Source organism: Triplophysa dalaica, chromosome 25 (genome assembly GCF_015846415.1).
Source record: "Triplophysa dalaica isolate WHDGS20190420 chromosome 25, ASM1584641v1, whole genome shotgun sequence".
NCBI classification, from domain to species: Eukaryota; Metazoa; Chordata; class Actinopteri; order Cypriniformes; family Nemacheilidae; genus Triplophysa; species Triplophysa dalaica.
In genome coordinates this window covers 4,333,467-4,347,386 of record NC_079566.1, presented here as the reverse complement: position 1 = coordinate 4,347,386, position 13,920 = coordinate 4,333,467, and the positions used below count along the sequence as shown (strand labels likewise).

Below are 13,920 nucleotides of genomic sequence, written 5' to 3'. Positions count from 1 at the left end.
TTTGTTTTGCTTTTATTTAAATAAACTATTTTTGTTCCATCCACCTGTCTGCATTTGGGTTCTGCCTTACACAATCCTGACATATGGAGAAAAGCAAGGGTCCTAAGACCGATCCCTGAGGTAATCCGTAATTTACTTGCGTAAGATTTGATGATTTCCCATTTAAATGGATGTATTGATATCGGTCTGTTAATTAAGATCTGAACCATTGTAGTGCCTGTCCCTGAATACCGAAATAACTGTGTAAGTGATCTAGTAGTATTTTATGATCTACAGCAGTGGTCACCAACCCTGCTCCTGGAGATCTACCGTCCTGCAGACTGTAGCTCCAACCCTGCTTCAGCACACCTGTCTCTAATTATTAAGCAAACCTGAACGCCTTGATTAGATAGTTCAGGTGTGTTTGATTGGGGTTAGAGCTAAAATCTTCCGGACGGTAGATCTCCAGGAGCAGGGTTGGTGACCACTGGTCTACAGTATCGAAAGCAGCACTAAGGTCAAGCAGAACTAAGAGTGAGATGTTACCTTTATCTGAAGCAATAAGGAGGTCATTTGTAATTCTAACAAGCGCAGTTTCAGTGCTGTGATGCGGTCTAAAGCCAGACTGAAACTCTTCGTTCATGTCATTATTTTGTAGGAAGGTACACAGTTGAGTTGACACTACTTTTTCTAGTATTTTAGACAAGTACGGTAGATTTGAAATTGGTCTATAGCTTACAAGTTCATTGGGGTCTAAGTTTGGTTTTTTGATGAGAGGCTTGATTACAGCCATCTTAAAGTCCCTGGGACATGTCCTAGATTAATTGACGAGTTGATTATGTTACAAATGGGCTCAATTACAGCAGGTAGTAACTCTTTTAATAAAGTAGTCGGAATGGGGTCTAATAAGCATGTCGTCGGTTTGGATGTTGCAATTGTTTTAATTAAATCTTTCTGATTTATAGGAGAAAAACACTCTAGCTTTTCTTTTTGGGTGACGGTTGAAACTAATTCTTCCGACACACTTGGAGGTTTGGTTTTAGCTATGTTGTCTCGTATTATTTCGATATTCTCAGTAAAAAACTTCATGAATTCATTGCTACCAAGGTGCGGCGGAATACCCAGGTCAGGTGGAGTCTGTTTGTTTGTTAGTTTAGCAATTGTACTAAATAAAAACCTTGGATTGTTTTTGTTATTTTCTATGAGGTTACGGAAGTGCTCGGCTTTTGCCGCTTTTAGTGACTTTTTGTAACAGCTTGCACTCTCTTTCCATGCAATTTTAAAGACCTCTAATTGGGTTTGTTTCCATTTTCACCAGTTTACGCGTTTCTCTTTTTAGGGCGCGAGTGGTGCTATTGTACCATGGTGCTATGATCTTTTCATTTATCCTTTTTGACTTCATAGGTGCGACCGCTTCTAATGTATTAGAGAAAATGGTGCCCATGTTGCTGGTCATGTCATCGAGCGATTCTATATTAGTTGGAAAGGTTATTAGAGGAGTCAGATCTGGCAAGTTCTTTACGAAACTATCATTAGTAGTTGAGGTGATTGTTCTACCCTGTCGATAACGAGATATACAACTGATTTCTGCATTGCGCAGTGTACATGTTTTAAGATGGTGATCGGAAACATCGTCGCTTTGAGGTATAATATCAATATTGGTTAGATCGGCTCCGTGAGATATAATCAAGTCTAGGTTATGATTAAGGCGATGAGTAGGTCTATTGATGTATTGTGTTACACCACAAGAGTCTAGCAGTTCTTTAAACGCCACAGCTAATGGATCGTTAGCAATATCTACGTGGATATTAAAATCTCCATCAATCAGTACTTTATCGACGTTAACCAATAGATCCGATAAGAAGTCTGCGAACTCTATCAGAAAATTAGTGTAAGGCCCAGGGGGTCTATACACAGTAACCAATGTAAGAGAGACCAATGGTTTTTTACTTTTATTTGAAACAGTTATGTTCAACACAAGCACTTCAAATGATTTAAATGTATGCATTGTTCTCTGAGTAACGGTAAGAAAGTCTCTAAAGATTGTTGCGACACCACCACCTCGACAAACCCGACGTGGATCATGAATATAACCGTAACTTGGTGGAGTAGACTCATTTAGACCGAAGTAATCATTTGGCTTAAGCCAGGTTTCAGTAAGGCAAAGTATATCAAAACTGTTGTCTGTGATCATTTCATTTACAATAACTGCCTTTGGATTTAGTGATCTAATATTAAGTAGCCCAAACTTTAGGCGTTGGTTTTGCTCATTAAATATATTGTCTTTTGGTTTAATCATGCTAAGATTTTTTATCATACTTTTAAATAAATTATTATTTGGTTGTATTATTCTGGGGACAGACACAGCATTTGTAGTCTCTATGCATTTGAAAGCAGTTACATTCTTAACTGTAACATTCTTAACAGTTGGGAGAGAAGAACACAGACTATGGTTAAAACTTGTACTTACTAGTCAGATGTTGCGTAGCGTCTTTGAGATGTTGTCAGACAGAATTTCCGCTCCAATGCTGCTGGGGTGCTGCCCGTCGGGGCGGAAAAAGCCTTGGTCGCTCCCAAAACAGATCAAAATTATTTACAAAGAGCAGCTTCTGTTCAATACACCATGACATTAACCAATTATTAAGCGTAAATAGTCTACTGAACTTTTCGTTCCCTCGTCGGTAAGTAGGAAGCGGCCCTGATACGATGATCCTCGCCGTGGGCGATGCGTTGTCCTCTGCTGGTGTTGGTCCACTGTGCTTTATCAAGTCCTCGAGTCTCTCGCGCTCCAAATAAACACAGCAGAAGTACCATAGAATTAGTCGGTGTCGTGTCATAGCTGGGGGCGTGGCCTGGGGCGGAATCTGTGTGGGGGAAAACTATCCTTTCCCCCGGATTTAAAATGAACGATGGTAGCCAGTATGGCCAACACAAAACCACTTTTTCCGTTCAACAGCACAATATATAAAGAAAATCTGAAGACTCAACGTGTGTGACTGAACAAACGACCCAATGGGATTACCAGAGGTGTTACCCTGAGTCAGTATATATATATATATATATATATCAGTAATCAGTATCCCAGAGTCATTCAGCACTCTATATTGGCATCCCTTGTTCATTAACCCTATGATATAAAAGACTAGTATGTCTGAACCTGTTAAATGAATACATGTCATGTACAGTTTTGACTGTAGCACGCGACCTTCCCTCACATCATTTATAAACAGCCTAAACTGGCTCAATGCAGCGATAAACTGTGAAAAACACATTTTCTCTTATTATGTTGATGTTTGATATCGGTGGTACAGATGTTCAGTTATACAGACCCTTGTTTCTGTACATTAAGCCACGAACATGTTTCATTATTATGGATGTCATTTATGATTTAGCGACTTAGTTAGTTTTGTAGTTACATCATAAACTATGAAAGAGTGTAAGATAATAATCAGTCACAAAAACTATACCGAACTCAGTGTACAATTTACTAAATCACAGAATCAATGAATAATGGTTAGTGTTTTTCACATTAAATGTTTTAGAAAGTCTGATAGGTTGCAGTGCAGGAGGAGGGGACTACACTGCTCTGTTTTTTCACTGTATATTTCACTTCAGATCAGGGTTTTTTAAAATAAGTAGAAATTCAAAACACCATTGCATCTTTTCCACGCTTCACCAAGCAGAACTCAATCATAGTCATTACAAAAAGCTAAGATCAAATGGACTGTTTTCTCCACAGTAGAAACGAATTAGTGATGCTGTCCCAGCTATGCCGACCAAGTCTATAACACACGCAGTTCCAGGAAATGCCTATGAGCATCTTTCTATTTATTCCTCAGGTATTTTCATGATATTTATAATGATGATGTTTGATGGGCGACTACAAGCGACTCTAACGCGCACTGCATTCAGATCGAGCAGCTTTTTTCACTGATCACACAGCTGAGTTTACTGAACAAACTACGCATGAAACATAATCACAGACCTTCTGATATCACAGTTGCTCTAGACAGGTGGATATACGCCATATTTAGTGTAAATCACAATATAACGTGCAGGCCTACATTGAAGCAGTCATTTGTGCCAAAGGAGCCCCAGCCAAGTGTTGGGTGTGTAATTAAAACACACTCTGGCATCTTGAACATTTCTGCTTTGTAAATCTTTTTTTTAATTCATTTTTGAGAAAATCTTTTTTTTTTAGCTGTAAGTCGTAGCCACTAGTATTAAACAAAATTAAAATCGTTTCACTTTCCGTGTAGTAATAATAATAATAATTCATTACATTTACATTTAGTCATTTAGCAGACGCTTTTATCCAAAGCGACTTACAGGTGGGGTAGGCAATGGGAACAATTGGGACAGCATAAGTACAACAAAAGCATAAGTGCAATCAAAAAAAAGAGGACTGGTCTCATATGGCCTAACACAGTATACAGAGCTAAGTTAGAGTTTTTATTTTTTTATAAATAAAGAGTAGAAAAGAAATAGAAGTCAGAACTGATCAGTCAGGTGTTGACAGAAGAGATGTGTTTTCAGACGTTTTTAAAAATGGCTACAGAATCTGCAGATCTTGTAGCAGCGGGCAGATCATTCCATAAATGTGGAACAGATCCGGAGAAGGTGCGCGAGAGAGATTTTTTACCTTTTTGGGATGGGACCACAAGACGCCGTTCATTTGCAGAGCGTAGGGATCAGCCGGGTACATATGTCTGCATTAGCGAGTGAAGATAAGGGGGTGCCGAACCACTTGTGGTCTTGCAGGCCAAGAGCAGTGTATTGAATCTGAGAATTCAAATGAATCATTACATTTATATAGCGCTTTTCTGGCCACTCGAAGCGCTTTACATGGAAGGTTGAATCTCCTCAACCACCAATGTGCAGCATTCACCTGGATGATGCGACGACAGCCATATTGTGCCAGAACGCTCACCACACACCAGATTATTGGTGGAGAGGAGACAAAGCGTGATGAAGCCAAAATAGGTCATTTATGTGAAGGTTATTTTTTCTGTGGGGAATGGGGGTATTTTATTAAACAAACTAAATATCATTATGGTCATTTTAGTCTCTACGTTAACAATTCTCATTTGCTCTCCGTATTGAGTTCTGTCCCAATGCGTGCTCGCACACACATGTAAGCACACTCCCACCAGCAGACAGAGAGCACGTGTCGGACAATATGTCGGGTCAACCACCTGAAAAGCAAACAGATAAAAACATTACCAGGGTGGTGAAAATGGCTACATACAGAAGACGCACTCCCTGCCCCTGACAAGCAGTCCAGTCACCACCGGATGACAGGTTTTCACCCAGCTTTCCTTTGTTCCATCCGCACTGCGAGACTGAATGAACCATTCACGTCATCAGACTTTTTCTGTACACATCCCGCGCACTCAGGGACATTTATGTTGACTATATTTGGCCGATATCTTACAATACCTTCATATAGTGCCAAACGCTCTTCATTTGAACCCTTTCCGCTCTGAGAACGCTGCTTCTCCCGCCAAAGACGCGTCGCATATAAAGACCTGCGGACACCAAGAGCAGGTCAATAAAATGAACACTTTTACTGCAATGCTTAAGTAAACAAAATGCTGCAGTAATAAAGTATTTTAGCTGTCAGTCAGTTTACTGTCAGTCAGTTTAAGAGCATTTCATAATGAATCCTGTTTTAATGTGAGATTATTTAGAATCAGTTGTAGTATGAATGCATGGAAAGGCTACTTGTTAGTAACTTTGTAAGTACTTCTGCTATGAGATAAATTCATTTCAGTTGTTACATTTTGTTGTCAGTAGTTTAATTAAATATTAAAATAGGCCACTAGGACTTCGCTTTAGCACCAGAGCCTACAAACTGTGCATTAGAATATAAAATAAATGGCCTGATTAAACATTAGATGTTCACTTTTTATATTCATATTCGACTGGCCTCAGTTCATTAAATATTATTTATTGAAATATATTGTCCGGACACCTGCCACAAAGAAAATATAGAGAACGCATGTACCCTCCCCAAAGCAGTAAATATCGGGTAAACACTGCAACCCACTTATACATCCAAAAAACCCAGCAACCTAAGCAGGTCCGAGCCTCGAGACCTCCCAGGAATCACAATAGACCACCAGTCTTGGGCTGCAGGTTCATATGGCTGCCACATCTCTGAATGAATCTAGAATAAAAGAAAGTACGCTTTTTATTTTTACAAAATAAACAGAACTGGTCCATGATATTCACCTGCAGCTGAACCTTTCAAAAAAAAGAACTGCTTGCAATCCCGGCCGATACTAAGACTCATCACAGCCTCTCCATTCTACTGGGCTCATCAACCATCACATCTTCCAGAAAGGCAGGAAACCTGGGAGTGGTGATCGATGATCAGCTTAACTTCACAGATCAAATTGCTAGCACCGCCCGGTCCTGTAGATTCATCCTCTACAATATTAGGAAAATTAGACCCTTCCTATCAGAGCATGCTACGCAAGTCCTCGTACAGGCTCTGGTCCTGTCCAGACTGGACTACTGCAAGGCGCTACTGGGTGGACTTCCAGCTTGCACAACCAAACCTCTGCAGATGATCCAGAATGCTGCGGCAAGAGTTATCTTTAATGACCTGAAGAGAGCACACGTCACTCCTCTATTCATTAAGCTCCCTATAGTCGCTCGCATCAAATTCAAGACTCTGCTCCTGGCTTACAAGACCACCACTGGTTCGGCACCACCTTATCTTCACTCGCTACTGCAGACATACAGTTGAAAGAAAAAGTATGGGAACCCTTTCTTTTTCTGGATTTCTTCATAAATTGGTCATAAAATGTGTTCTGATCTTCATCTAAGTCACAACAATAGAGAAACACAGTCTGCTTAAACTAATACCGCATAAACATTATATGTTTTCATGTTTTTATTGAACACAACATGTAAACATTCATAGTGCAGGGTGGAAAAAGTATGTGAAACCCTAGGCTTATGACTTCTCCAAGAGCTAATGGGGTCCAATCAATGTGATGAGATTGGATGTGTTGATTAAAAATGGCCTGTCCAATAAAAAACACACACCAGTATTGAGTTTTCTGTTCTGAAGAAGCGTTGTCTGATGTGAACCATGCCTCGCACAAAAGAGCTCTCAGAAGACCTACGATCAAGAATTGTTGACTTACATACAGTTGTGTTCAAAATTATTCAACCCCCAATGCTGTAAATGGTTTTAGGGAATTAAGTGTACATTTGTAATTGTATTCAGAATGAAATCCTACAAGGACTTCTTAAAGAACCATATGCAACTAAAATGACATCAGTTAGTTTTGTAATACAGTAGTAAATGTTTCTTTTGTGAATTCTTCATTGACATAATTATTCAACCCCTTAAAGACTACCACTCTGAAGAACAGAGGTTCAATGAAGTGTTTTCAATCAGGTATTTAGGCTTAGTGTTGCGGTTAATGTTCACATCATGCAAGGTCGCTTAAAATATAACAATTAATGCGAAACGGCTTCGGCGTGTTAGTTGCAGTGTGTGAAGTCCTATGTAACAAGCTAATGTTAACTAGCTAAGTAACGTTTAAATCGCTAACATAGCAGATTCATGGAAAATGCATCGTTAATCAGCATTTTCTGAAACAACTAATTTATTAATGAATCAGCATCAACTACATTAAAGAGAATCACTTCATTTAAAGTGAATAAAATATCCTTCTTACTGGAGTTCAACAACCACTGATGAACTGAGCCGCATAACTGACTTGAATGTGTTTTGCAATGCGCAGGTGATATGAACGTGGAGAGCAGGCATTGGGCCAAACCATTGTGAGAGGCAGGGGAGGGGGAACTCAACAGTTTCTAAATTTAAAACGCATTTTTGCTTTTGTATTTTCTACTAATTACGCAATTAGATTAGATTAACATCAATATATTTATGACAATAAAGAATTTAATTGATCGAGGGGGGGACAACTCTCGGATAGAGGGGGACATGTCCCCTCCGTCCCCCCCGGGATTTACGCCTATGCTCGCGCACCTTCTCTGGATCTGTTCCACCTATATGGAATGATCTGCCTGCTGCTAAAAGATCTGCAGATTCTGTAGCCATCTTTAAGAAACTTCTGAAAATACAGCTCTTCGTCAACATCTGACTGATCTGTTCTAACTCTATTTTCTTCTCTACTCTTTAAAAATGTTTTTTTTTTTAAATGGACCAGCCCTCATTTTTTTGATTGCACTTATGCTTTTGTTGTTCTTATGCTGTCCCAATTGCTTCTATTGCCTACCCCACCTGTAAGTCGCTTTGGATCAAAGCGTCTGCTAAATGACTAAATGTAAATCTAATGTAAATGTATTCACTTTTATTCTTGAGACAGTGACATGTGTGACGCTTCTTCAAATGAATCGGATGGAGGGAGTCATTAGGACGTGAATCTGACATTAGCAGACACACTGCGTGTTCATCACAGCTCATCACAAAAGATAGAAGTTAACACGAGAAACACTTCATCACTGGTTAGGATTTATTTTCCTTTATTCATTTATAAAAGTTTCTGTCCACTGCATGTGCAGAACTGTTGTCAGAGAGGAAGAGGCTACATGTTCATCCAGCGCTAATTCAGGTGAAATGTTCTCTGAATACACTTTGAGAAACAACATTTTCTTTTGATGAATAGGGGGAGAGAGAGAGAGGTCAGACACTCTTTCAGCTGCTCAGACCAGACGCCATATGATCGATCAACATTCCACGAGATCAGGAAACCCCTGGAGTCAGGCTTCATTACATGTTCTTTTATTGAACATTTACAGATAACCATATCAATCTACTCACTCAATCCTGATTTTTTCTGATCTCTGCACAATGTCAAATGGACATGCACTTAACTAAGCAGCCAAAGCAACTCTGATGAGTTCTGTTTGTTTAGTTGAAAGAGTCTTGAAGAGTTTAGCACGGCAGTTTCATTTTGAGCCAATGCTTTTATAACGCTGCCACCAACACCAGTGGTTTCAAATGTTCATGAAACAATGTGATATATTGACATGTATGTGTTTGTGTGTGACAGGAGTTTATTGAGGAGATTCTGTCGCCTCCGTTTGGAGGAATGATTGCATTTGTGAAGGAGAGCGAGGCACTCATGGAGAAAGGGCAACTGGACAAATTAAAGAATGATGAAGGTGAGATGGTACAGTAAATGTTCTCAAAAGTATAGTTTAATTACAAACATATGTAACTATATTAGCAGTGCCGGAACCAAGAAGAACGCTTATGAATCAAGTTCATTGAAACGGCACCATTAGATGTGCTAGAAGGATAGCTGATGACTTCCATGAAGATGTGTTGAATAATCTCAGTTAATGTCAAGGGTTCAACCATGTTCACAAGTCTGGACGAGAGACACACAAGAAACACATAAAACACCCTTTAAAGAGGATTTATTACTATGTTCTTTAAATGACATTTCATTCAGTGTGTAATGTTGCTGTGTGTGAATGTGAGCAGTCTGTGGAGTTGTAAAGCAAAAGGTGAATATATAAAGTTATTGGCTTGAGAAAGAAGGAGTCGACTCTGAATCATGCGAACGAGTCATCTGTTGTTGTCATTTCAGTTCTGGGTCAGATGTTCGTCACTCGGTGTAATGGCCGAATATGTTCCATTTGCGACACCACGCTGTAGACCAATCACAGCAGACTAGACCGTCTGACCAATCAGAGCAGAGAAGTCTGACAGAAAGGAGGGATTAGACAGATGAATCGCCAAATGAATCATTTGAGTAAAATAATATTAACTGAACCACTATGATCTGGGCGTGGAACACTTACAATTCATATTACAAGTGTTTCTCGCTACAGAACATTCGAGCAGAGACATAAGAGCTCAGTCTCTTGTGTTACCAAAGCTGTTTAAATGTAAGAGGTGTCTTGATCAAAAAGAACTTGTGCGATCAGTCCCATTGATTTGTCTCATATAATAGACATTTATCACACAATGTAATACATTTTATACCAGACATTTATTACATTTTATACAACAGTTCTTTCTGGTTCTGGAATCTGATTGGCTGAGAGCCATGTGATATTCCACCAGGATCACCATTGGAACTAATGTTCAACCGCTTCACTGACTGTTTGTATCACTGCATCACTAATCTAGCATCTTGAACCGAAACTAATGAGATCTAAATCTGTGCATGTGTAAATACTGGGAAATGTCCACTAGGTGGCGACTTGAAGACGCACTGAAGTTCAATTCAATTCAAGCTTATTTATAAAGCGCTTTTCACAATGTGTATTGTTTCAGAGCAGCTTTACAGGGGCAAACAGGAAAAAAGAAAAGTTAAAACACAGCACAGTGCATGAGTAAGATCATTCTAATAAATAATATCAAATTTCTAAATAAATAAGTAAATGAATGAATGCAGTCTCCCGGTGAGCAGGCCAACACTGCCCTGCTGTGGCGAGGAACCCAAACTCCAATGATTGATTAATGGAGAAAAAAACCTCGGGAGAAACCAGGCTCAACCGGGAGGGCCAGATCCCCTCTGACGTGTCATAGCTGCACTCAGACTGCTGACGTGTGGTTTAAGTTTAGCATTTAATACCAAATATTGTAACTTCAGCATTAATAAGACAAATAATCCGTCTTTGCTCTTGGTTGGGGATGTAGTGGTCTGAGCTGGGATGGTCTGATGGTCATATTTCTCTTGTGATACTAGTGGTTGTCAGTGTTGGCAGTGTCTCTTAGCAAACCTGAGCTCATGATTTAATAAAATGGCAGCGAGGGTCTCGATCATGACTGAGGGCTAGTCCAGGACCCCGCCCTTCAGGGGGCCAGCCTGCTCTCGTTCATTTGATTTGTTTAGTTATCTGACAGTCCTTTTATTTGTCATTTAAACTTTTTTCATTGGCCCTACCAAAGTTCAATAGCACTGCCTTATGTAAGGAATGATGTTGTTTAATTGGCTAAGCGGTCCGTCAGTCATGTTGGCGTTTCCTGATTGGTTATTTGTGGATTCTATCCATCGTTTTAACTGCAGTTGAAACCGGTCTGCTCATTAAGGTGCTTGTTCTAATGGATGACAAGGGCAATCGCAGTGACGCGCTAAAAGAAAACCAGCACCTGAGAGACAAGAACAAGGAATCATTTAGGAAATATTGATTCTTTACACCCATGGCACCACACCTTGATCTTTAAGGCAGACAATCTAAAGAGTATCTGTCACACTCCCGTTTTTCACACCCATCTCCCGTCAGGCCACCACCCTCCGGTTTTATTTCAGTTATTTCTCCTTTGAAACTCTCGAATCGTGTTCACAGGGTGGATCTGATTGAGCCACAGCCCATTTGCCCTCACAGGCTGGCGCCCATTGGTAGGCGAAATAGAACGGTAGATTACATGTCTACATTTGTTAATCTTTATTTTCAGTATTTACAGTATTTAAAAACCTTGAACATGCACCATGAACTAACATGAACAATTGTATTTGGCATTTACTAACAATAAACAAGATTATTAAATGCTGACAAGTGTATAGCTCATTGTTGGTTTCGTGTTAATGCAGGGGTTCCCAAATTTTAGATCTGAGATGTTTAATCTCTCAAGATCCTCCAGAAATACAGGCAAAACTCAGACATGTTCCTTTTTAGTAGTTTTCTTATTCTGATTCAATAATTTTAAAATACAAAATGGTACGGCTGTATGATATGTCAAAAACAAATGAACGAGAGCAGACTGGCCCCCTGAAGGGCGGGGTCCCTGGACTGGAGCCCAGTCAAGCCCAATGGTAAGTCTAACCTTGGTTATAAAGTCAGGCGCGTCTGATCTGTATAGTGTGAGGTTTTATGTCCCTTAGCCTCGTTCATATTTGTTTGCAACACGTTTCACGTTACGAAAGTGAAACATTTGTTGGAATCATGATGCTTGCTCAACATGTCTGTCAGCCACCGGCTATCGGCCCAACCCTAATAAACCCTCATTTTCCTGTTTACATGCCAAAATTTGACTGTTGTATTGCTTAACAGTTAATCAGTTAACAGTAAAAAAATACAGCAGATGTTTACTCTTATTATGCCTCCAGTTTCATCTTCTGCAAATAGAAACAAGTTTATGTGAAATGTGGTAAAAAATATCGTTAGTATTTCACAGAATGAAACAAAAAAAATGATCATTTTAAAAATACAACGGTATAACGGTCAGTTCTGGACCTTGATTCTGATCTTTGAGTTCTAAGTTCTGTCTGACTGCATTACAGCCAAAATATGATCGTATTTACTTTATTTAATGAAACATTGCTATGCATATGGAATAAGTGTTTTATAAAAGGAATTGTTCATGTGACGCAGTGAGTTGCAGTGCATTATATACATCTGAGGGGGTTTCAATGACTCGTGCCACAACACCCTCAGCTGTTAAGAAATGCACTGTAGCCCACTGCTTCACACGGCTTATTGCTTTAATTTATAATGCTACTTACTTTTTCCTCTGGCAGTATTATATTAGAACACAGACAAGAGCATTTTTTGCAGAATATTTACTTCATACCTGCAAACTCATCGTTTTGTGGGGGAAATATGTCATTGTTAATTAAAATATGCCGTTCTTGTGAATTGTGTAGAACGGAGATGTTTTTTATTTTTTTATATCAAGTCCTCAGGTGCCATATTAAAAAAATTCAAAAGACAGAAACAAGCAGCATCGTAACTAAAAGTCTTGGGTTCTGTCTTGAAGATGATTTGAAATTTGTCAAACAGATAACTATTGTTTTATTTTCCGCGACCACGTTACACCTTTGTTTGGTTGCTTTGCCTTGGTTGCCTTTGCAAGTAGATTTCAAAATCCTTTTGTTGGTCTTTCTTACCTTTGAAAGTTGTTGACAGAACATTGTTCAGTTAGTTCTCTTCAGTGGTCTACCCAGAGATCCCTTGGGGTCCTGAGGTCAAGTAGAGCTGATGGAGCATTCACACAGACTGTTTATACCACACCTCACAACAGCACAACTGTCTTCTTAAGCCAAACACTACATTTGAGAAAATGACAAATTTGCACATGCCGTCTTGACGTGTTTCATCACTGATTCAGATGGAAATGTCAGTTGTTGTTGAGATATGTGAAGCTGTGAGATGAGCCAGCACAATGAATAAACTCACTCGTCTCTCCTTCATCTTGAGTCTTTATGGAACATAGATGGAGTTTGTTTCAGCAGATGTTTTTAACGTCTCTTGTCCGTCAGCTCGTATCACTCAGTTGGTCCGGGGATTTTCAAACACATGGAAGCAGTCTGTGGAGGTGATGAGTCAGGATGTCATGCGTTCCTTTACCAACTTTAAAAATGGAACCAGCATCATTCAGGTAAAACCCTTTTGTGTGCGTGGGAAACTTCTCAATTCTTCATTCATGATGCTCAACAGTTTTGTCTTGTGTTCAATAGGGGGCGCTGACACAGCTGATTCAGTATTATCATGGTTTCCATAAGGTCCTCTCCCAGCAGACGTTTCGCAGTGTGGCAGCTCGCTCGGAGCTCATCAACCTTCATCATCTGATGGTGGAGGTGAAGAAACACAAACCAAACTTCTGAAGCTGCTCATCTCCTGTGTGTTAACATGAAAATGTTTGAAGGGATTTTGGCCTTGAATGTGGTTTGATGCAGCTTTAGGTTTCATGTTCATATCTTTAGTGCTCAAGTTTGAGCAGTAGATGCAAAGATCTTTTACCTGTGAGAATTATGGAGCGAGAGAGCATCTCATCTGTGTAGAAGCTCCACTGTCACGAAATCATTACATGTCTCAAAATAAATGTGTATAATGTCATAACGTCTTGCATTTTTTTCTTCAATCTGAAACTGCGGTGTAATGGCTTAAACACGACACTACATCATATGTTCAGACCTGAACATAATGTGACATGCAGTGTGATTGGTGAATGAAAGATGAGTTTATCTCCACTTCATAATACAATGTGTAACAAAT

At 39.5% G+C, this 13,920-nt stretch overlaps 1 protein-coding gene across 1 annotated transcript in view; it reads left to right on the top strand.

The window, feature by feature from the left end:
• The window catches only part of vps52 (VPS52 subunit of GARP complex), a 38,697-nt gene extending 24,933 nt beyond the window's left edge, over nucleotides 1-13,764 (top strand). The window contains exons 18-20 of the mRNA XM_056741316.1: nucleotides 9,021-9,132; nucleotides 13,185-13,303; nucleotides 13,383-13,764. Coding sequence (XP_056597294.1) covers nucleotides 9,021-9,132; nucleotides 13,185-13,303; nucleotides 13,383-13,529 — 378 coding nt within the window. The 3' untranslated portion in view covers nucleotides 13,530-13,764. The remainder of the gene's footprint in view (nucleotides 1-9,020; nucleotides 9,133-13,184; nucleotides 13,304-13,382) is intronic.
• The last annotated feature ends 156 nt before the right edge of the window (nucleotides 13,765-13,920 follow it).